Source organism: Acanthochromis polyacanthus, chromosome 21 (genome assembly GCF_021347895.1).
Source record: "Acanthochromis polyacanthus isolate Apoly-LR-REF ecotype Palm Island chromosome 21, KAUST_Apoly_ChrSc, whole genome shotgun sequence".
NCBI classification, from domain to species: domain Eukaryota; kingdom Metazoa; phylum Chordata; class Actinopteri; family Pomacentridae; genus Acanthochromis; species Acanthochromis polyacanthus.
Window position 1 is genome coordinate 31,145,739 of NC_067133.1, and position 23,838 is coordinate 31,169,576.

The 23,838-nt window shown below is 42.5% G+C and overlaps 1 protein-coding gene and 1 long non-coding RNA gene across 16 annotated transcripts; both read left to right on the forward strand.

Moving 5' to 3' along the window:
• The first annotated feature begins 914 nt into the window (after positions 1–914).
• Positions 915–16,052, forward strand: nosip (nitric oxide synthase interacting protein). Of its 13 annotated transcripts, none has more exons than XR_007938598.1 (14): positions 915–1,056; positions 1,187–1,279; positions 4,995–5,100; positions 6,212–6,293; positions 6,388–6,523; positions 6,814–6,965; positions 7,516–8,127; positions 8,212–8,719; positions 8,760–8,843; positions 8,936–9,103; positions 9,164–9,675; positions 9,840–9,859; positions 9,946–10,790; positions 10,872–11,010. XR_007938598.1 is itself a non-coding variant. In XM_051940913.1 (13 exons), exons 2-13 carry the CDS (start codon positions 1,210–1,212, stop codon positions 10,126–10,128), a joined length of 2,673 nt encoding a protein of 890 aa, XP_051796873.1. In that variant the 5' UTR covers positions 915–1,056; positions 1,187–1,209; the 3' UTR covers positions 10,129–10,230. The 13 variants fall into 13 exon arrangements, 5 of the variants coding, with proteins under 5 accessions (XP_051796873.1, XP_051796874.1, XP_051796875.1 ...); XR_007938603.1 differs by lacking the exon at positions 9,840–9,859 and having other exon boundaries at positions 9,164–9,347; positions 9,656–9,695; positions 9,966–10,790; XR_007938599.1 differs by lacking the exon at positions 9,840–9,859 and having other exon boundaries at positions 9,164–9,695; positions 10,030–10,790.
• On the forward strand, positions 11,022–12,618 carry LOC127531507 (uncharacterized). 3 transcript variants are annotated; one of them, XR_007938607.1, is made up of 5 exons: positions 11,022–11,096; positions 11,149–11,196; positions 11,517–11,552; positions 11,945–12,384; positions 12,489–12,618. It is a non-coding gene; the product is annotated as an uncharacterized LOC127531507 (long non-coding RNA). The 3 variants fall into 3 exon arrangements; XR_007938608.1 differs by lacking the exon at positions 11,517–11,552 and adding an exon at positions 11,553–11,588; XR_007938609.1 differs by lacking the exon at positions 11,517–11,552 and adding an exon at positions 11,553–11,588 and having other exon boundaries at positions 11,985–12,384.
• Positions 16,053–23,838: the final 7,786 nt, after the last annotated feature.

Consider the following 23,838-nt stretch of genomic DNA (forward strand, 5'->3'; position numbering starts at 1 on the left):
GCTTTCATTGTTTTAATATTTCTGGTTTTAACGAAGCATCAGGAGTCGGATTCTAATAAAGTAATTAATAAGGAGAGGAAAGTTTTCTTTCTGCTGTGAAGTCTGTAAGTTTATCAGGTTTCCTTCAGTGCAAAACATTAATTCCAACACTGAACTGAGATAAATAATAATAATAAAGCAAGCAGACATCAGCTGCAGGAAGCATTCAGGGCAGTTTAAAATAAAAAATAAACCATGACACAGAAATCTAATTCACATGAAAAAGGCTTTTTTTAAAATAAATTATTAAGTTCAGAATCCGTGTGAGGAAAACTTTTACAGGCTCTGGAAGCTGTTGATGATATATTTATTCACATTTATTAACAGTTATTAATCTTTATTATTGATTCTTGTCTGTTCTATGTGAGCACTGGACGTATTTAACGTCTTAAAATATTTAAGACCACAGAAATTTAAGCTGAGAAGGACTTGAGGAGTAATAAAATAACGTCTGTACAGATGTTTGAGTCCACTTCCAGGGTGTAATAAAATAAATTAACTCATTCTTTCTGCTGTATTTGGCCTCACATCAGTGTTTTTTAGTTTTTCTGTAGTTTCAGCTGATTTAAACACAAACTGATCTGAAGATGGTTTACAGGAGAATTCCCAGAAAATGGAGCTGAACAATGAATTCAGAACAAAACGCCTGTTTAGCATTTAAATGGACTGAAACCTGAGACTGTGGACCGACAGTACATAAATATTAAATATGATATTAAATATCAAGTACTTACTATTCAAAATGTAATATTAAATCCATGTTAAATATGAACCGTGTGTCTGATAACAGTTGAATAAATCTGTGTTTTCTGAGCAGAAACTCTGCATTGAACCGCCAGCAGCTTCTCCCTGCTCACCAGAGGGGGCAGTAGAGCGCATGATCCAATAGGAGAAGAAGAAGGAGGCGGACCGGGTTTATACCAACGAAGAAGAAGCTGTTGTTGTCGGTGAGAGTGAGATCTAGGATTAAAACTTTAAATTCCGGATTTAAACTCCACATTCTGTCCAACAGCGGAGGTAATAAATCCTCACAATGCTGCGTTTTAACCGCGGCTGCGTTTCTGTGTTTTTAGAATGTGACTTGATAAATATTTAACATTAGCGGCTAACGTTAGCATCCAGCTAACCACTGTTTGTTTCCGTCCAGGTTCTCCTTAAACCAGCCGCTACATGACCCGCCACGGGAAGAACTGCACGGCTGGAGCTGTGTACACCTACCACGAGAAGAAGAAGGACACAGGTGAGACCAGGAACCTCCTTCAGAACATACAGCTGATCCACCTCACTGGAGCTTCAGGTTCCTCCAGCAGAACCCTGCTGTTTTCTTCAGTCTGTCCAGTGGTTCTGGTCCTTCAGACTGAGGTCACATTAAGGTTCTTCCAGCACCTTCAGACCAGAACCCGGTGCTGCAGTAGAACCCGGTATTGATCAGTGATTAATTAAACGTTAGAAACTAACAGCAGCCAATCGGAGTCCAGAAAACCAACAGTTTACCTCTGATTCCATGGAGAGTTCTGTGTTTAACTGCAGCTGGTAAAGAGTTAATAAACAGTTAATAAACAGCTGGTGAACAGCTAATAAACAGTTAATAAACGGCTAATAAACAGCTGGTGAACAGCTGACCTGTCTGAGGTGACCAGATGTTCCAGCAGCTGTTAGTTGGATCGTTGATACTCAGGCTGATCAGTGAAGTTATTTTTAGTGTTTTTCTTTAATTTGTTTCTTTAATTTATTTGAAAGCAGAATGAAGTTATTGTTCAGTATTTAGTAATTTATTACTTTTAAATTAAAAAGCAGCCGCTCCGTTTGGATCCTCCAGATGTTAAAGTGCTGGAAGAACCAAACTTCAGCTCCTGTAAACATCTGAGAGAAGAAACTTTTCTTTATCTTCTCTTCCTGATGGTAGTAGAGTCATTTTTGGGGGTTTCGTGACCAACCTCTCCGAACCTTTTTTTTTCTTTATTATGGATTTGGCATTCTAGACCATTTTGAAGGAAAATTAGCTCCTATATACCTGCCAAAAATGACGGCTAACATTTCTACAGCCCAAAATTCAAAATGACCGCCAAAGTCGCTGTCACTGCCTATATCTCAGTAACTAATTGAGCTAGGAGGTTGATTTTGGTGTCTAGACATAGATTTTTGGGGTCAAGCATTCCAGTACTACCATTGCTTTACTTGTAAAACATGTCCATTACAGCGAAATCCAATATGGCCGCCAATATGGCCACCGATATACATTTTTTTTGTTTCTCGACTACCATGTGGCCTAGAAAGCTGTTGTTGGAATCAAAACAGAGGTTTTGGGGCTCAAGCTATCTTTTCATGTCAATTGTAGTCTGTTAAACTGATTACATAATCAAGAAATCCAAGATGGCCGCTGGCTGCTATTTTCAAATGCAATGAAATTCATCATATCTGGCTCCAAATGAGCTAAAATGACCTGTGAGGTGTCATTTCTTGCTATTCTCACCCTGATATGAATCCGTAGTGGCCATTACTGTCCAGATCAACATCAATTTTGAAATGGCCACCGGCCGCCATCTTCTGGACCCTCCACTTTGCGGCTCTTGCTTCTCCAGGTGTCTTGCTTTTGGTATTACCAGCTGCAAAGACACCCTTCACCGATATACAGACTATAATTGACATGAAAAGATAGCTTGAGCCCCAAAACCTCTGTTTTGATTCCAACAACAGCTTTCTAGGCCACATGGTAGTCGAGAAACAAAAAAAAATGTATATCGGTGGCCATATTGGCGGCCATATTGGATTTCGCTGTAATGGACATGTTTTACAAGTAAAGCAATGGCAGTATTGGAATGCTTGACCCCAAAAACCTATGTCTAGACACCAAAATCAACCTCCTAGCTCAATTAGTTACTGAGATATAGGCAGTGGCATCGACTTTGGCGGTCATTTTGAATTTTGGGCTGTAAAAAAGTTAGCCGTCATTTTTGGCAGGTATATAGGAGCTAATTTTCCTTCAAAATGGTCTAGAATGCCAAATCCATAAAGAAAAAAAGGTTCGGAGAGGTTGGTGACAAAACCCCCAAAAATGACTCTCCTATGGTGCTGATGTTTGGAGCTCCTCTGCAGTGGTTAGGGGGTATGTTCTCCCAGTGTTACCCCAGCGTTTGTTATAACGTTAGCCGTCTATCAGTGAGTTAAATCCTGCCGATGAAGGTCCAGAGCTGTGAATGTGTTGAACTCAGTCCTCTGTTGGATTCAAGAAGAAGCTTTGATGTGAATGTAGGAGAGCAGGTGTACAGTTCCTTGTGAAAGTATTCGGCCCCCTTGAACTTTTCAACCTTTCGCCACATTTCAGGCTTCAAACATAAAGATATAAAATTTTAATTTTTTTGCCAAGAATCAACAACAATTGGGACATAATCGTGAAGTCGAATGAAATTTTTTGGATATTTTAAACTTTTTTAACAAATAAAAACCTGAAAAGTGGGGTGTGAAATATTATTCGGCCCCTTTACTTTCAGTGCAGCAAACTCACTCCAGAAGTTCAGTGAGGATCTCTGAATGATCCAATGTTGTCCTAAATGACTGATGATGATAAATAGAATCCACCTGTGTGTAATCAAGTCTCCGTATAAATGCACCTGCTCTGTGATAGTCTCAGGGTTCTGTTTAAAGTGCAGAGAGCATCATGAAGACCAAGGAACACACCAGGCAGGTCCCAGATACTGTTGTGGAGAAGTTTAAAGCCGGATTTGGATACAAAAAGATTTCCCAAGCTTTAAACATCTCAAGGAGCACTGTGCAAGCAATCATATTGAAATGGAAGGAGTATCAGACCACTGCAAATCTACCAAGACCCGGCCGTCCCTCTAAACTTTCACCTCCAACAAGGAGAAGACTGATCAGAGATGCAGCCAAGAGGCCCATGATCACTCTGGATGAACTGCAGAGATCTACAGCTGAGGTGGGAGAGTCTGTCCATAGGACAACAATCAGTCGTACACTGCACAAATCTGGCCTTTATGGAAGAGTGGCAAGAAGAAAGCCATTTCTCAAAGATATCCATAAAAAGTCTGGTTTGAAGTTTGCCACAAGCCACCTGGGAGACACACCAAACATGTGGAAGAAGGTGCTCTGGTCAGATGGAACCAAAATCCAACTTTTTGGCCACAATGCAAAACGATATGTTTGGCGTAAAAGCAACACAGCTCATCACCCTGAACACACCATCCCCACTGTCAAACATGGTGGTGGCAGCCTCATGGTTTGGGCCTGCTTTTCTTCAGCAGGGACAGGGAAGATGGTTCAAATTGATGGGAAGATGAATGGAGCCAAATACAGGAGCATTCTGGAAGAAAACCTGTTGGAGTCTGCAAAAGACCTGAGACTGGGACGGAGATTTATCTTCCAACAGGACAATGATCCAAAACATAAAGCCAAATCTACAATGGAATGGTTCACAAATAAACGTATCCAGGTGTTAGAATGGCCAAGTCAAAGTCCAGACCTGAATCCAATCCAGAATCTGTGGGCAGAGCTGAAGACTGCTGTTCACAAACGCTCTCCATCCAACCTCACTGAGCTCCAGCTGTTTTGCAGGAAGAATGGGCAAGAATTTCAGTCTCTGGATGTGCAAAACTGATAGAGACATACCCCAAGAGACTTGCAGCTGTAATTGCAGCAAAAGGTGGCGCTACAAAGTATTAATGCAAGGGGGCCGAATAATATTGGACGCCCCACTTTTCAGGTTTTTATTTGTTAAAAAAGTTTAAAATATCCAATACATTTCATTTCACTTCACGATTGTGTCCCACTTGTTGTTGATTCTTGACAAAAAATTAAAATTTTATATCTTTATGTTTGAAGCCTGAAATGTGGCGAAAGGTTGAAAAGTTCAAGGGGGCCAAATACTTTCACAAGGCACTGTAGATGTGGTGGAGGAGGAGGAGGTGATCTTGTGTCTAATCTCGTGTCGTTCTGCTCAGCGGCTTCTGGTTACGGGACTCAGAGCATCCGTCTGGGTAAAGATGCCATCAAAGACTTTGACTGCTGCTGTCTGTCGCTGCAGCCCTGCAAGGATCCTGTGGTGACGTAAGTTCAACCTCCAGAGGTCCATCAGGAGGGAGCAGATGAAGCTCCTCCTGATCCATCAGCTGGAGTACTTGATAGATAGATAGACTGTAGATAGATGGACATCTTCAATGTTGTCCTTTAAACATAAAACTTTTCTCCACACATTCAGGTCAGTTTATTTAGTGATTCTTGACTGTAGTAACATCAGTCCAGCTGCTCAGAGTTCCAGGTTTCATCAGAACATTCATGCATTCATACTCTGATAGACTTCATCACTTTGGGCTAAATAATTCAGGAAACTTGTAGAGTTAGAGTCCTGCTGTCCTTGAATATGACCATGTGTTTCTTCATCTGGAGCCTCCGACTGATCAGGTCCAGAGGAATGTTCACAAGTTTACTGTTTGTCTGTTAAACCTCTTCAGGGAGACTCCTGTTTCAGAAATAATCCTTCTGATGTGATCTTTGCTCTGTAGGATTCTTCTTCCTTCTGGAATTCTGCTCGTCCTGCTTCATTTCCAGTAGAACAAAACAGAACAGAACAGAACAGAACAGAACAGAACAGAACAGAACAGAATCAAATGTCTTTATTGTGGTCCTACATGAGGTCATGATGAAAATAAAAAACTAAAGCTTAATGTCGTGTTCAGGAAACCGCTGCTGTTGGTTCTGATTAATGATGAATATCTCACAGAGAATAGAGACGCGACAATGAAAGGCCGTCAGAAACAGCTGTGACGGTGCCACCATGTGGCCAATCATAAAACTACAGCGTGTGAAACTTGCTGCTGTCAGACATGAATCCTTCCAATGCTCAGTTGCAAAACTGATGAATCTCATGATTTAGGAGTCTTTATTTGTCTGACAGAAGGCTAGAAAAAAGAAGACATGCAGAGAAGTCCATCTGAAGCTTTCTGAAATGCTTTATTAATCCAGAGGGAACGTCAAGAGTCTTCTGTCACACAGTTTCCATTAATCTGATTCACAGTGAGAGGGTTCGGGCTCCATCTACTGGTCCTCAGATTAATATATCGTTCATCTAAACTCAGTTATTAATGATCAAACAGCCTACATAAATGAACTATAAATGATTTTAAATACTTATTATTGAACATTCTGTGTTTGTGTTCAGTCCAGACGGATTCCTGTATGAGAAACAGGCCATCCTGGAATATATTCTCCACCAGAAGACAGAAATCGCCAAAAAAATGAAGGTGAGGCTGTAGTTTCATGTGATAAGTTCTCTGTAATGTTTTTCCTCTTTCTCTGATGGATAATGTGATATTTCGGTGTTTTCCTGTCCTTCAGGCGTATGAGAAGCAGAAACAGGCCCAGAAGAGCAGCAGCCAGCTGGAGTCCAGGTCTGAGGAGAGAGAACGAGTGGAACGATTTAAAAGCAGAGAGAACAGCATTGTGTCCAAGCCCATCAACCCGTTCTCCTCTGGTCCGTTCCTCTCAGAAACACTCAGTACAACCAGATAACTGAAATCATACGTGTAGAATGTGACTGCAGCTCATTGGTCCAGTGAAGGAACCTCCATCTGTTGTTAGATCTTCATCAGGTCTTCTTCTGTCCAAAACACATCTGTGTAGTTTAAACCAACCAGTCTGTGGAGACAAACAGTTTGTTATTCTTCTGTTGAAGTTCCTTCAGGTTCAGGGGTTCTACCGTGGTTTCATGTTCTTTGCAGCAGCTCTTTGTGACGTAAAATCACTGCTGTTTGTGGCCTTCAGGACCCGGCAAAGAGGGCGAGAAGATCCAGACCCAGAGGAGCTCAGGAGAGCCTTCCACTGGCGGGTCGGCTTCCACGTCCAGCCAGAATCTGCCCAGTTTCTGGATCCCGTCTCTGACACCAGAGGCCAAACCCACCCTTCTCAAGAAACCGGTGAGTTCTCCTGCAAACACTCTGGACTTCATGGACCATAATGGAGCTCCTCTTAGACAGGAACCATGAAAGTCCTGCTCAGTGTAGAAGTCAGCATGAGTCCAGGTCTAAGGAGGAAGTTTCAGATCTTTAAATAACAGCTTGTTAGTTCATTAACTGCTCAATAAATCTGTGTTAAAGAACACAAACAGGAAGTTAAGATCAGCTGTTTAGAACCTCTGAGAACACTCAGAAACTGTTCCGTCACTGAGTAAGTCCATCATGACGTCTTCATGCTTTTCCTTCTTGGTTTGGAGACTTTCTAATCAGGGTTGGAGATGATAATGACCCCAGATCTTCATTTTATTTAAACAGAGCAGGTGTAGCTAACGTTCAGAGTTCATCTGGAGCTGCTGCCAGGCCCATCTGTTGACTCTGGAGGTCATCATGTTCTCTGTTTGTCTGTTGAAGGCAGGTTGACCTCAGATCCTTCCACTGCTGGATTCTGATGTTGGTCCTGGACAGACTTTCTCTAATAAATCTTCTTTCTCTGTGTTTCTGCGTCCATCAGAGTAAAGCCGTGTTGTGTCCGATGTCCGGTCGTCCCATCAAGATGAACGAGTTGATCTCCGTCCGCTTCACTCCTCTGGACTCCAGCCTGGACCGAGTGGCTCTTCTCAACCGCCAGGTAGGTTTACCGTCCAACTGTCCACTGTCCATCAGGTCAGTTTGTTGTCCATCAGGTCAGTTTGTTGTCCATCAGGTCAGCTTGTTGTCCATCAGATCAGTTTGTTGTCCATCAGGTCAGCTTGTTGTCCATCAGGTCAGCTTGTTGTCCATCAGGTCAGCTTGTTGTCCATCAGATCAGTTTGTTGTCCATCAGATCAGCTTGTTGTCCATCAGATCAGCTTGTTGTCCATCAGGTCAGCTTGTTGTCCATCAGGTCAGCTTGTTGTCCATCAGATCAGCTTGTTGTCCATCAGATCAGTTTGTTGTCCATCAGGTCAGTTTGTTGTCCATCAGGTCAGCTTGTTGTCCATCAGGTCAGCTTGTTGTCCATCAGGTCAGTTTGTTGTCCATCAGATCAGCTTGTTGTCCATCAGATCAGTTTGTTGTCCATCAGGTCAGTTTGTTGTCCATCAGATCAGCTTGTTGTCCATCAGATCAGCTTGTTGTCCATCAGGTCAGCTTGTTGTCCATCAGATCAATTTGTTGTCCATCAGATCAGCTTGTTGTCCATCAGTTCAGCTTGTTGTCCAACCATCAGATCAGTTTGTTGTCCATCAGGTCAGTTTGTTGTCCATCAGGTCAGTTTGTTGTCCATCAGGTCAGTTTGTTGTCCATCAGATCAGTTTGTTGTCCATCAGGTCAGCTTGTTGTCCAACCATCAGGTCAGTTTGTTGTCCATCAGGTCAGTTTGTTGTCCATCAGGTCAGCTTGTTGTCCATCAGGTCAGCTTGTTGTCCATCAGATCAGCTTGTTGTCCATCAGGTCAGCTTGTTGTCCATCAGGTCAGCTTGTTGTCCATCAGGTCAGCTTGTTGTCCAACCATCAGATCAGTTTGTTGTCCATCAGGTCAGTTTGTTGTCCATCAGGTCAGTTTGTTGTCCATCAGGTCAGTTTGTTGTCCATCAGGTCAGCTTGTTGTCCATCAGATCAGCTTGTTGTCCATCAGATCAGTTTGTTGTCCATCAGATCAGTTTGTTGTCCATCAGATCAGTTTGTTGTCCATCAGATCAGCTTGTTGTCCATCAGATCAGCTTGTTGTCCATCAGGTCAGCTTGTTGTCCATCAGATCAGCTTGTTGTCCATCAGTTCAGCTTGTTGTCCAACCATCAGATCAGTTTGTTGTCCATCAGGTCAGCTTGTTGTCCATCAGATCAGTTTGTTGTCCATCAGGTCAGTTTGTTGTCCAACCATCAGATCAGTTTGTTGTCCATCAGGTCAGTTTGTTGTCCAACCATCAGATCAGTTTGTTGTCCAACCATCAGATCAGTTTGTTGTCCAACCATCAGGTCAATTTGTTGTCCATCAGGTCAGCTTGTTGTCCATCAGGTCAGCTTGTTGTCCATCAGGTCAGCTTGTTGTCCATCAGATCAGCTTGTTGTCCATCAGATCAGCTTGTTGTCCATCAGGTCAGCTTGTTGTCCAACCATCAGGTCAATTTGTTGTCCATCAGGTCAATTTGTTGTCCATCAGGTCAGCTTGTTGTCCATCAGATCAGCTTGTTGTCCATCAGGTCAGCTTGTTGTCCATCAGGTCAGCTTGTTGTCCATCAGGTCAGCTTGTTGTCCATCAGGTCAGCTTGTTGTCCAACCATCAGGTCAGTTTGTTGTCCATCAGGTCAGTTTGTTGTCCATCAGGTCAGTTTGTTGTCCATCAGGTCAGCTTGTTGTCCATCAGGTCAGCTTGTTGTCCATCAGATCAGCTTGTTGTCCATCAGATCAGTTTGTTGTCCATCAGATCAGTTTGTTGTCCATCAGATCAGCTTGTTGTCCATCAGGTCAGCTTGTTGTCCAACCATCAGATCAGCTTGTTGTCCAACCATCAGATCAGCTTGTTGTCCATCAGATCAGTTTGTTGTCCATCAGATCAGTTTGTTGTCCATCAGATCAGCTTGTTGTCCATCAGATCAGCTTGTTGTCCATCAGATCAGCTTGTTGTCCATCAGATCAGCTTGTTGTCCATCAGATCAGTTTGTTGTCCATCAGGTCAGTTTGTTGTCCATCAGGTCAGCTTGTTGTCCATCAGGTCAGCTTGTTGTCCATCAGATCAGCTTGTTGTCCATCAGATCAGCTTGTTGTCCAACCATCAGATCAGTTTGTTGTCCATCAGATCAGCTTGTTGTCCATCAGGTCAGCTTGTTGTCCATCAGATCAGTTTGTTGTCCATCAGATCAGCTTGTTGTCCATCAGGTCAGCTTGTCCAACCATCAGATCAGTTTGTCCGTCCATCAGGTCAGTTTGTTGTCCATCAGATCAGCTTGTTGTCCAACCATCAGATCAGTTTGTTGTCCATCAGATCAGTTTGTTGTCCATCAGATCAGCTTGTTGTCCATCAGGTCAGCTTGTTGTCCAACCATCAGATCAGTTTGTTGTCCATCAGGTCAGTTTGTTGTCCATCAGGTCAGTTTGTTGTCCATCAGGTCAGTTTGTTGTCCATCAGGTCAGCAGCTGGAATGTGATATCAGAACAGCAGGATTCATGTTGGTTGTAAAAACTTTTCTTTGGTCAATTTATTTTTGGCTTTTTGGACTAAATCTACAGAAAAGACTGTTTGGTGTGAAACTGAAAGCAGATTCCTGTGAAGTTAGTAGGTGACAGTAAACCAGGTCCAGTTCTGAACATGCAGCTTTGATCTGATTCAGTGATTAATGTGGAATAAAAGCAGCTTCGTTTCACTTTAACGTGTGTCTCTGATGATCTCTGGAGGTCTGTCAGCTTCAGTTCATCACATCTGGGAGGTTTCAGTTGGTCTTTGTTGAGTTGGTGCAGCTGATCAACCCTGAAGATCAGTCACCTGCAGCTCTATGTGAAGACCAGTGAGGAGCTCTGTAGAGCAGATAGAAGTTTACTATTAGAACTCTTTACCTTCAGGATGTTGATTTCTAGTGAAGAACTGCAGCATGAAGCATTTATTCTGCTGAAAGGGAGAAAATAACTAAAACCTGATGGAACCTGATATCTGCTGTGGTTACTGATGGACTCAGTGAGCAGATGAACGGTGACCTTCTCCAGGATCTTCAGCTGTGTTCAAGGTCCTGTGTTCTCCTCAGGACAGATACGTCTGTGCCGTTACCAGAGATGTTCTAGGAAACAGCGTTCCTTGTGCTGTTCTCAGACCTTCGTGAGTTTCAGCCTCAACTTCTCATCCAGATGTTAGATATTGGTGTTCCTCTGCTGCTCTCTAACTCTGAATGTTCTTCAGAGGGACGGTGGTCACTCAGGAGTGTGTGGAGAAGCTGATCAAGAAGGACATGATGGATCCAGAGACCGGAGACCAGCTGACGGAAAGAGACATCATCCCACTGCAGAGGGTCAGTAGATGGATGGATGGATGGATAGATAGGTAGACTATAGGATGGATGGATGGATGGATGGATGGATGGATAGGTAGACTATAGGATGGATGGATGGATGGATGGATGGATAGGTAGACTATAGGATGGATGGATGGATGGATGGATGGATGGATGGATGGATAGATAGGTAGACTATAGTATGGATGTATGGATGGATGGATGGATAGATAGGTAGACTATAGGATGGATGGATGGATAGATAGGTAGACTATAGGATGGATGGATGGATGGATGGATGGATGGATGGATAGATAGGTAGACTATAGTATGGATGTATGGATAGATAGGTAGACTATAGTATGGATGGATGGATGGATAGATAGGTAGACTATAGTATGGATGTATGGATAGATAGGTAGACTATAGTATGGATGGATGGATAGATAGGTAGACTATAGGATGGATGGATGGATGGATGGATAGGTAGACTATAGGATGGATGGATGGATAGATAGGTAGACTATAGGATGGATGGATGGATGGATAGATAGGTAGACTATAGGATGGATGGATGGATGGATAGATAGGTAGACTATAGGATGGATGGATGGATGGATAGATAGGTAGACTATAGGATGGATGGATGGATGGATAGATAGGTAGACTATAGGATGGATGGATGGATGGATAGATAGGTAGACTATAGGATGGATGGATGGATAGATAGGTAGACTATAGGATGGATGGATGGATAGATAGGTAGACTATAGGATGGATGGATGGATGGATAGATAGGTAGACTATAGGATGGATGGATGGATGGATAGATAGGTAGACTATAGGATGGATGGATGGATGGATAGATAGGTAGACTATAGGATGGATGGATGGATGGATAGATAGGTAGACTGATGGATGGATGGATGGATGGATAGATAGGTAGACTATAGGATGGATGGATGGATGGATGGATAGATAGGTAGACTATAGGATGGATGGATGGATGGATGGATAGATAGGTAGACTATAGGATGGATGGATGGATGGATGGATAGATAGGTAGACTATAGGATGGATGGATGGATGGATGGATAGATAGGTAGACTATAGGATGGATGGATGGATGGATGGATAGATAGGTAGACTATAGGATGGATGGATGGATAGATAGGTAGACTATAGTATGGATGGATGGATAGATAGGTAGACTATAGTATGGATGGATGGATGGATAGGTAGACTATAGTATGGATGGATGGATGGATAGATAGATAGGTAGACTATAGGATGGATGGATGGATGGATAGATAGATAGGTAGACTATAGGATGGATGGAGCGATGGATAGATAGGTAGACTATAGGATGGATGGAGCGATGGATAGATAGGTAGACTATAGTATGGAAGGATGGATAGATAGGTAGACTATAGCATGGATGGATGGATGGATAGGTAGACTATAGGATGGATGGAGCGATGGATAGATAGGTAGACTATAGGATGGATGGAGCGATGGATAGACAGGTAGACTATAGTATGGAAGGATGGATAGATAGGTAGACTATAGCATGGATGGATGGATGGATAGGTAGACTATAGGATGGATGGATGGATGGATAGGTAGACTATAGGATGGATGGATGGATGGATGGATAGATAGGGAGACTATAGGATGGATGGATGGATGGATGGATGGATAGATAGGGAGATGATTTTATGGTTTTGTGGTTCAAAGTGGGGCTGCACAGTGGTGCAGTGGTTAGCATTTTGGCCTTGCAGCAAGAAGATCCCCGGTTCAAATCCCGGCCTGGGATCTTTCTGCATGGAGTTTGCATGTTCTCCCTGTGCATGCGTGGGTTTTCTCCGGGTACTCCGGCTTCCTCCCACAGTCCAAAAACATGCTGAGGTTAATTGGTTACTCTAAATTGTCCGTAGGTGTGAATGTGAGTGTGATTGTGTGTCTGTATATGTAGCCCTGTGACAGACTGGTGACCTGTCCAGGGTGTCCCCTGCCTTCACCAGAGTCAGCTGGGATAGACTCCAGCACCCCCCATGACCCTAGTGAGGATAAAGCGGTGGATAGAGAATGGATGGATGGATGTAAATAAAGATTTCGACACAGAAATAATCATAAACGTAAAGTGTCCTCTTACACATGTGGACTAAATTATTGGCAGCCCTCGGTTAATGAAAGAAAAACCCACAGTGGTCACAGAAATAATTTTGAATCTGACAAAAGTCAAAAAAAATTCTATGAAAATTAACCAGTGAAAGTCAGACATTGCTTTTGAACCGTGGTTCAACAGAATTTTAAACAATAAACTCTTTCATGTGAACTCTTCCATAAACTGGGTTCATGGTAATAAAACGGAATGGCCTGCTTGATATGAAATTCAGTTGATGAACTTTCATTTGTATTTTGTTAAAGAATTATTGAATAAATATATTTTATGAAGGATTTTTGAATTGTTGCTAGTTTTAATATATATATTTTTTAAATCTCATGTACCCCCATTTGAGAACCGCTGGTATACTGTGGCGTTTTTTTTGGACAAAATTCATGATGATTTTTATTTTCAAAGAAAACTGCTCTACAGTGTTTTTCACTGCCTACTTTACATTATTTCATCATATGGCATGTTTTTACCACATGTTGAAAAAATGGCATTTTTTTCGACATACACTGCTCAAAAAAATTAAAGGAACACTTTGAAAATACATCATATTTCAATACGGGGAAAAAACAAACTGGATATTTACATTGATATGGACTGGATAATGTGTTAGGAATGAAAAGTGCCACATTGTTTGATGGAAATGAAAATGATCAACCCCCCAGGAGGGCTAAATTCAAGACACCCCAAAATCAAAGTGAAAAACTGATGTGGCAGGCTGGTCCATCTTTCTGAAATTCCTTGGCAGCAGCTCAAAATGGTATTCAGTAGTTTGTATGGCCTCCATGTGCTTGTATGCATGACTGACGATGTCAGGATAAGCTCTGAATGAGACGATGGATGGTGTCCTGAGGTATCTCCTCCCAGAACTGGACCAGGGCATCGCTGAGCTCCTGGACAGTCTGAGGAGCAACCTGATGGTGTCTGATGGAACAAAACATAATGTTCCAAAGGTGTTCTATTGGATTCAGGTCAGGTGAGCATGGGGGCCAGCTAATGGTATCAGTTCCTTCATCCTCCAGGAACTGCATGAGTTCTCTTACCACATAAGACTGGGCATTGTCTACACCAGAAGGAATCCAGGACCACTGCACCAATGTAGGGTCTGACAATGGATCCAAGGATTTCATCCTGATACCTAAAGCCAGTCAGAATGCCATTGTCCAGCCTGTAGAGGTCTGTGCGTCCCTCCATGGATATGCCTCCCCACACCATCACTGACCCACCACCAAACCGGTCACACTGAACAATGTTACAGGCAGCATAACGTTCTCCACGGCTTCTCCAGACCCTTTCATGTCTGTCACATGTGCTCAGGGTGAACCTGCTCTCATCTGTGAAAAGCACAGGGCACCAGTGGTGGACCTGCAGATTCCTGTGTTCTATGGCAAATGCCAGCCGAGCTCCACGGTGCCGGTCAGCGAGCACAGCGGGCACTAGAGGACGCTGGGCCCTCAGACCACTCTCATTACATCTCTTTCTGATTGTTTGATCAGAGACATTCACACCAGTGGTCTGCTGGAGGTCATTTTGTAGAGCTGTTGCAGTGCTCATCCTGGTCCTCCTTGCACAAAGGAGCAGATACCTGTCCTGCTGATGGGTTGAGGACCTTCTACAGTCCTGTCCAGCTCTCCCAGACTAACTGCCTGTCTCCTGGAATCTCCTCCATGTGCTTGAGAATGTGCTGGGAGACACAGCAAACCTTCTGGTGATGGCACGCATTGATGTTTCATCCTGGAGGAGTTGGACTGTCTGTGGAACCTCTGTAGGGTCCAGGTATCGCCTCATGCTACCAGAAGTGACTCTGACCCTAGCCAAATGCAAAACTAGTGAAAAACAGTCAGAAAACATTAGGAAGGAAGAAATGTCAGTGGCCTTCACCTGTAAACTCATTCCTGTTTTGGGGGTTGTCTCATTGTTACCCCTCTAGTGCATCTGTTGTTAATTTTATGAACACCAAAGCAGCTGAAACTGACTAAAAAAACCTCCTCAGTTACTTACCTAACCTGATCAGTATCCCACATGTTTGACTGATTTGATGCTGTACTTAGATTAAAAAGTGTTCCTTTAATTTTTTGAGCAGTGTAGTAAATGGTAAATATAGTATAGTATGGATAGATAGATAGATAGATAGACAGCCAGACTATAGGTACTTTATCTATGGAAGTAGGAAAGCTTCCATGTTTATTATAAGGTTCAAATAGTCAGAGGAGCTCCATCAGAATGATGACATCATCAGTATGTTCTAACCAAGAAACCAGTCATCAGAGTAGATGATGATGTCATCAACATGTTCTAACCATGAACCAATCATCATGTAGACCTCCAACACATTCTGAGCTCTAATTAAAACCTCAACACAGAGCTGCTTTAAAGATTTCAGTTTGATTAAAAAGGAACTGGATCATCTTCAGCTGAGAATTTCAGACCAGCCAGATGTTTCTGAGCTGAGATGTTCCTCAGGTTTCTACAGACAGAGGGAAGCTGGTACATCAAAACCAAAACAACCAAAGAACCAGAAATCGATTTAAAGAATGTTAGTGTTTAATATGTGTTGGTTCATTGATGAGCAAACTGATGGAGATCATAGGAGGAGCTCAGACAGAACCTGGACCTTCTCTGGTTCAGGACCAGGATTCTCTGCTTTCTTCTGTTTTGTACTGTGATAATTCTGAAGTGGTTCTGACAGACTCTGGTTCTGACAGGGTGGAACCGGGTTTGCAGCTTCTGGAGTGGACCTCAGCGCTAAAGAAGCTCGTCCAGTGATGCAGGTGTAGCTGGAGGCTGCAGGTCTTCAGGAGATCTTCTGTTAAAGCTCATTCATTCTCTAATTGTTCCCACTGATTGATGAGATGAATGTCTAAAAGCTTTAAACTGTTTTGTTTTTTCATTCTGAATAAATTTAAACTCTTCACATGCTGGTGGTGTTCACTGAGTGTTTCTAGAACCAACAGAACATTTCAGGCTGAGATGATAAATCTGATCCCACACGTTAAAATCCAGAAACCACTTTATTCTGATGAGAACAGAACATCAACTGGTAGCCACCATCTATACAGGAAACAGAACCTGTTCTCCTGCAGCTCCTACCAGGCCCGGGGTGGCTAATCGGGAGGACCGGGACAGTTCCCGGTGGGCCGGTCTGATGTTTGGGCCGTGAGGTCCGGTCTTCAGTCATGGCTCTGGGTTGATCATTCTGCTGCTGCCGCTGTTCCTGGACCGTCTCCACTGGCCTCTCTCTCTTTTTTTGGTTTGTTTTTGCAGACGTAACACGTCCGTGCACACGGTCAGAGGTGTTTGAAAGATGAAAACAGGAAGAGCAAGGATGGTGAGGGGGGCTGAATCCCAAACCCCCCCTACACACTCCCCCTCCACTACCGAGTGTCACTCCAAAAGAAGTCACACTCACAGCTGTGGAGGGCACCTATTATTGAAGGGGGAGGGTATAAATACGATCGTCAGGAATGGGACGCCCTGTCGCCTCACCGGAAATAAAATGCCTCTAAAATCCACATATCTATTGTGTATTTTGGCAGAATTATGATTCATATTACAGGAAATCTCCTAGTTTCCTTTTTTTCTTTCGTGTTTAATTGACATCATGTAATTCAAAATCAGTTTTGTCGTATACTGCTCAAATTCATTGCAGTATACGAATTGCAGTTAATTCATTGCAATTTTAGAGGCATTTTATTTTGAAATGCCACATCAGATTGACCCCAAATTGAGTGGGGGTCTTCCTGGGGTGGTCTACTACAAGACTGAGGTGGAATGAGTCTGTGGAAACTAGCAGTTTTCCCGCAGTTCTATATTACCGTAATGTCAAGTATAGACAGGCTCCCCTAAATACGAGCGATTGCTCACTTCACACCTTTCTCGGTGATGGTGGACTGCTTCACACCAGTAAAATTTGAACACAATTGACAGAATTAATTTATTTATTCATTTGTTGGATCTGAAATGCCAGATAATAGGATTGGAAAACATGTGAGTGAAAAAAAGTGGGACGCTTTCGTCTTCTGGAAGCAGCAGCGATCCTTGTTAGTTGCAACCTGTGCCACAGCGCTACAGCCATGACAGTAGGCGTCTTTGTGTTACCATGGCGATGACGTCTTCCGTTTTCCGGTAAGGCGACAGGGCGTCCCATTCCTGACGATCGTATTTATACCCTCCCCCTTCAATAATAGGTGCCCTCCACAGCTGTGAGTGTGACTTCTTTTGGAGTGACACTCGGTAGTGGAGGGGTGTGTGTAGGGGGCGGTTTGGGATTCAGCCGAGAAGTCAGAAATTGAAGTCATATTGTGCAGAAACTGGAAACTTTTTCACTAAAGCTCGCGGTTTGAAACTACAAATGAGGCCGAGGAAACGGATACGGACTTTGTTGAACTTTGCAAACCACCGTTCCAGTTAATTATCAAATCAATTAGTTGTGTGTCATTATGGCGTAAAACATAACTTTATATAATGTAAATAATAGTATGATGGGACCACATAACTGGCAAACTTTCTGCAGCCCCTCAGTCAGAAGAAAGATCCAGAACCAAGCAGCAGCCAAGAGCCACAAGTCCAGAGTGGGAGGTAGGATTGTTCATGGAGTGAATATTATTAGAATGAATCAAATGAAGAGTCTGGTGTAGAGCTGCTCTATGTGAGAAGATGATTCAGCTCTACATTCATGAAACGGACCTGACGGCTTTGTAAAAAGGGGAGATTTGTGCTGAGAGTTTTGACCATTTTAAAAATGTGATTTCGTGTCAGAGGCAGAGCCAGCAGTGATGAGAGGATTACTGCTGTAGTATGAAGGAACAGGTGAGCTGTTGGAACAGAGTGAACAAGCAAACATTAGTTCCAATACTTTCTATGCCCAAACCATAGTAGTGATCCATTTTATTTTTATCATTAAAAGATAATAAATACAGGTTTTCAAGATGGCGGCGTGAAGTAAGGTCGGGCTCGGGAGTGTCAGCATAGAATTTTATTTTTTAATTAATTAATTTTATTTTTGCTCTTAAAACCCACTGATTTGCAGCAAGGCTGGCATTTCCACTGCTTAGCTCACAATGAGCCTTAATAACTACTTTTTAAGGCAGTCTGATGGCAGGGTATGCAATAAAAGTCCTGCATCAGATACGGCTGAAGCTTCCAATAGCGAAGGTACCAGTGAGGCTACTAGCATCCTTGCTAGCGACACCGAAGCAATGACACCAGCCCTTCAGGAGGTGATTCGTGCTGTAACGGCCAATCTCACTAAAGTTTTTGAAGACAAACTTGAGCCGATTAACCAGTTCCTATAATCTCAACAAGAACAGCTGCAGAGACCCGCATCAACGAAGCAGAGACACGGATCTCAGCCATAGAAGACGCCTCAGCGCCTACGCACGCCAAGCTTAAGTTGCTAGAGAAAAGGTGGCACAGCTCGAGGAATACGTTGATGGTCTGGAGAATCGAGGCAGACGCAAGAACATCGGCATTCTCAATCTCCCAGAGCGGGCGGAAAATGGTGGTGACCCCACGCTTTGTTTTTGAGAGGTGGCTCCCCAAACTTTTGAACATTGAGACGAAGTCAGAGCGCACCGCACAGGTTTGCTCACAACTCGTGACCAGAGACCGCGACCCGTCCTCGTGAGGCTTCATAATTACCAAGATAAGCAAAGGATTATGGCTGCATCGTGGGAGAAAAACAAGAAGAACCAGCCACTGAAACATGGTGATGCAACAGTGATGATCTTTCAAGATTTCTCCGCTGCTGTGATCCGTAAGCGTAAAAGCTTCAACGCTGTGAAGAAGCGCCTGAAGTGCGTGGGAGCTGTGTACAGAAAGCTGTACCCCGCCCTGCTTAAAGTCACTCACCGCGGGACCACCGAGGTGTACTCTGATCCGGTCGACGTGGATAAATACTTGGAGTCGGTGGGACAGTCTGAAGAGGAGAACTGTCCGGATTGAAGCCTGCCCTTATGACGCCCATGAGCCAATACTTTCATGTCTCTGAGCAGCAGCCTGCTGCACACTGACGTTTTCATTCATAATATGGCTGAAACAGGTTTAATATAGTCACAAACTTTTGTTTATAAGTAGTGGTGTTTTTTTTTTATTATTATTGTTACTATTTTACATTTTCCTCAAGCTTCACCACTCCTTCCTGTTAGTTAGGTTTTCATTAATTTCTTATTTCTGCAAGAGCTTACTCAGGAAACCCTTTCACTTGCGCTCCTACAGGTTAGGAGATGAAAAGTGTTTTCTGTTCTTTGCCAGTTTTAGGCAGGGTTTATTTCTTTTTTATTTGTCATGTTTGTAATATGTTTTTCCGGCCGGTTTTGTTGAATAGTTTGACAGATAGATGTAATTATGGGAACATTATACGTGAATAAGTAATACCATGTTGACATTAAACATGTACTTGGATGAATGGGATTCACACACCAATTAAACGGAGAAAGGTCTTGAATTATATTCAGAGGGAACAGGTTCATATTGCCTTATTACAAGAAACACACTTAAATGATCAAGAACATGCTAAATTACAACAGGGTGTCTTTAACTATGTCTATTTCTCCTCTTTCTCATCCCAAAGTAGAGGAGTGGCAATTGTAGTCAGGAAAAATGTGCCTTTTGTACTGGTGGGCTGTATTAAGGACACAGGAGGACGCTATGTGACTGTGAGAGGCATCTTATATGGAGAGGAAATTGCATTTATGAGTCTGTACTGCCCCCTCCCCCGGGCTGCCGGGAGACTACGTGACTTCAGCTTTCACAAAATTAGTGAATCTTAATATTAAAAATGTAGTTGTTGGAGGAGATTTTAATTGTCATTTAAACCCACTCATAGACAAATCCCCGGTAGGTAGACAACAGTTACTACCCCGAGCCAAATTAATCACGACGCTGTGAAGAGCTGGCATTTGTAGATGTGTGGAGGACACAACACCTGACGGAGAAGGAATTTACCTTTTTTCAAAGGTACATAAATGTTATACTCGGATTGACTATTTTTTTGTTCCTAAAACGCTACAACCATCCATCACATCAAGCTCTATTGGTAATATAGTCATATCGGACCACGCTGTGGTCTTTATTAGATGTGGCATTGGGAGTATGGCTAATCGGGTCAAAAGGTGGCATTTTGATTCTTCTGTATAATATGATCAAAAATTTGTGTCATACTTCATAGAGGAATTCAAACAGTTCTTTTCAATAAACGAAGCTTCCACAGATAACCCATCATTATTATGGGAGACATCTAAAGCTTATTCTAGAGGTATAATCACCTCCTACACTAAAAGTAAACGGCGAAGACAAGCAGAACAGAGAGCCATATTAGAATCCAAATTGAAAAAAGCTGAGCAAGACTACATTACTAAATCTTCAAATAAGAAACTCAAAGAAATTACTGCGCTAGACTGTATGTTAACAAATGAAGCAGAATGTAAAATGAGATTCGCTAAACAAAAATTATATGAACATGGTGATAAGCCAGGCAAATATTTGGCTTATCTTACGAAAAGGAAGCCAGATTCTCAAAACATTTCTTCAATTAAAGACGTGAATGGCATGCTTTTTTTTGACACTGCAAAAATCAATGACACATTTAGAAGTTTCTACGAGACACTATACGATTCACAGGTGTACACCAATACTTCTGGTTTAATGGACAGCTTTTTCTCACATCTTGACCTTCCTAGTTTGTCGGATGATCAAAGATCTAACTTAAATTCCCCTATATCTAGGAAAGGCGTTTTGGAGGCTATAAAAGGGTTGCAGTCCGGAAAAGCGGCAGGACCTGACGGACTTAGTTCCGAATTCTATAAAGAATTCTCAGAAATATTAGTAGATCCACTTCTAAATATGTATAATGATTCATTTGCGAAAGGTCTTCTGCCTTCATCTTTGAGAGAAGTCAATATTTCATTGATTCTTAAAAAAGAAAAACCGCCTGAAGACTGTGCTTCATATCGGCCAAGTTCTTTATTAAATGTTGATTTGAAAATTCTCTCTAAGGTACTAGCAAAACGTCTTGAAGGTCTGCTCCCTCTGCTCATTAACCAAAACCAAACTGGTTTCGTTAAAGGCCACAATTCATACAATAACATGGGTAGACTGCTTAATGTAATACAAGTATTTAAAAAAAATCAATGCAGGGTCTGGTCGCTTCTCTCGATGCTGAAAAGGCATTCGACCGTGTTGAATGGCCTTATCTCTTTTACACTCTACACAAATTTGGTTTGGGTAACACCTTTATAAACTGGATTAAGCTTCTCTATAGTAGCCCTTGTTCGGCGGTTCTAACAAATGGTTTGCGATCCCCCAGCTTTCAGGTTCGACGGGGTACACGCCAAGGTTGTCCCCTCTCCCCACCGCTCTTTGCCTTAGCCATCGAGCCCTTAGCAGAAGCAGTACGAGTCAATAAAGACATACATGGTCTGACTGTTGGTGAGAGGCATCAGAAGATTACTTTATACGCTGATGACATCCTTATTTTCTTGACTGAACCTGAGGTATCCATTGCCACTCTAATCGAGACTATTAGCAGATTCAGCGTCATCTCAGGCTACAAAATTAATTTGGAGAAATCAGAGGTAATGCCTTTGGGCACTTTTAAAGAAAAACCTAAAGCTCCCTCCCCATTCCCTTTCAGATGGTCTCCAGAAGGATTGAAATATCTGGGAATAAATGTAACACCCAGTTTTGACAAAATGTACAGATGTAATTTCATCCCTCTTTTTGATTGTATTAAGATAGACCTTGAGAGATGGAAGAATTTAGCTCTCTCCTGGTTGGGCCGTGTATCACTCCTGAAGATGAATGTCCTCCCCGACTATTATACCCACTTCAAATGATCCCAATTATTTTTACGCACAAAACAATAAAAATCTTAAACGGTTGGATGAGTTCATTCATCTGGGCTGGAAGGAAACCTCGTTTAAAAAACTCCACATTGTGCCTCCCATCTCCAAAGAGAGGCCTTGACCTCCCAGACATAAGAGAATACCAGCTCGGTGCTCATATGCGCGCTGTAGTTGACTGGGTTCAAAATCCTGTCTCTCTCTGGCTCGATATAGAGGGTTCTATGTCTAAAATCCCTTTGAAAAATTTATTATTTCTTAAAAAGTTGAAGCATTTGAAATTGTTGTGCAGTAATCCGCTCCCAATTCTCACTGTGAAGGCGTGGAATATAGTTCAAAAGTTGGAAGGGCGATCCCTACTGACTTCATCATTTACACCTCTGTGTGATAACCCCCTTTTTCCTCCTGGAATGACAGATCCTGGATTTCGTGTTTGGGTGTCCAGAGGGATCTTTACTCTGTCAGATTTAATGAATGGACCCTCGATGTGGTCCTCTGATCAAATGATTGATAAACATCAAATAAAGAGACAGGATTTTTTCTGCTACTTACAAGTGAGAGATTATGTTCAAAGAAAAACAACATTACTTTCGGATCAATCCATCTCTGATTTTGAAAGGCAAATATTCTTACCCAAAGCCAAAGCCACTATTAAGTCATCTTATAATTCACTTAGAGAATATCCAAACACCACCAATCCCCATTTGCGAGGACTATGGGAAAAAGAATTGGGAATGGAAATCAGTAATGAGGACTGGGACATGGAGTAATGCTAACTCCCTAAGTGTATGCAACCGGGTAAAAGCTCTACAACTTAAAATTTTACATCGTGCTCATATTTCCCCATCCCAGCGTCATAAATTTAATTCTGACCTCTCTCCATTATGTCTCAAGTGTAAAACTGAACTGGACACCCTTACACATTGTTATTGGTCATGTGAAAAAATGAAATATTTCTGGTATGATGTACAATGTGAATTAGGTAAAATGATGTTACAGTGTGTAATCCATTGACTATGCTACTTGGAATAACTGATGTTACCATTGCTGGTAAATATGAAAGACGACTTTATAGAATGCTTAAACTTTGTGCGAGGAAATGTGTTCTTGTGAACTGGATTTCAGATAAAGTACCATGTAAAAGTCAGTGGCATCGGAGAATATTAGAATATGTCTCTCTGGACTATCTAACCTGCAAACTGCATGGTAAAGATGATCATTTTCGCAAAATCTGGGACCCCTTTATGTCATACGTTGGTATGGACATCTCAGCCTTTTTTTTATAGAGGTTCTTTGTAAACCTCTCAAACCTCTACTGCAGGCATGTCCAAAGTCCGGCCCGGGGTCCAATCACGGCCCGCGGTAGGATTTCATACGGCCCGCAACTTCGGTCTTATAATGTATTGTTTATGGCCCGCTAGCACTGTCTAACAGAATAAATAAATCACAAAACTTTAAAATGTAATTCCTCCTTTCACCACATGGTGGCAGCACCACTTTAATGTTATCTGGCTCTGCATCCTTGGCAAACCCTTCTCTGATCATTGCTGCAATGGCGACTGCAAAGAAAAAGAGGAAAGTTGACAGTGAGGGCTGCCGCTTTCAGGAAAGATGGGAATTACAGTACTTCTTCACTGAAGATCGAGGCAATTGCATTTGTCTTATTTGTGAAGAGACTGTTGCCTTGTTTAAAGATTTTAACATAAAGAGACACAACCAAACTAAACATGCTAACACATACGACAAGCTAACAGGGAGTGACCGCGCTGAAAAAGTGAACCAACTCCAAGCTGCTCTGGCATCACAACAGCGATTCTTCATGCGGGTCTGTGAGTCAACGGAAAGTATCACCAAAGCAAG

What these genes read in the sequence shown, in the direction of transcription:
- nosip (XM_051940913.1), top strand. Translation starts at nt 1,210, where the DNA reads ATGACCCGCCACGGGAAGAACTGCACGGCTGGAGCTGTGTACACCTAC. An exon ending in CGAGAAGAAGAAGGACACAG is followed by an intron (nt 1,280 to 4,994) that starts GTGAGACCAGGA and finishes CGTTCTGCTCAG; the next exon opens with CGGCTTCTGGTTACGGGACT. An exon ending in CCACCCTTCTCAAGAAACCG is followed by an intron (nt 6,966 to 7,515) that starts GTGAGTTCTCCT and finishes TGCGTCCATCAG; the next exon opens with AGTAAAGCCGTGTTGTGTCC.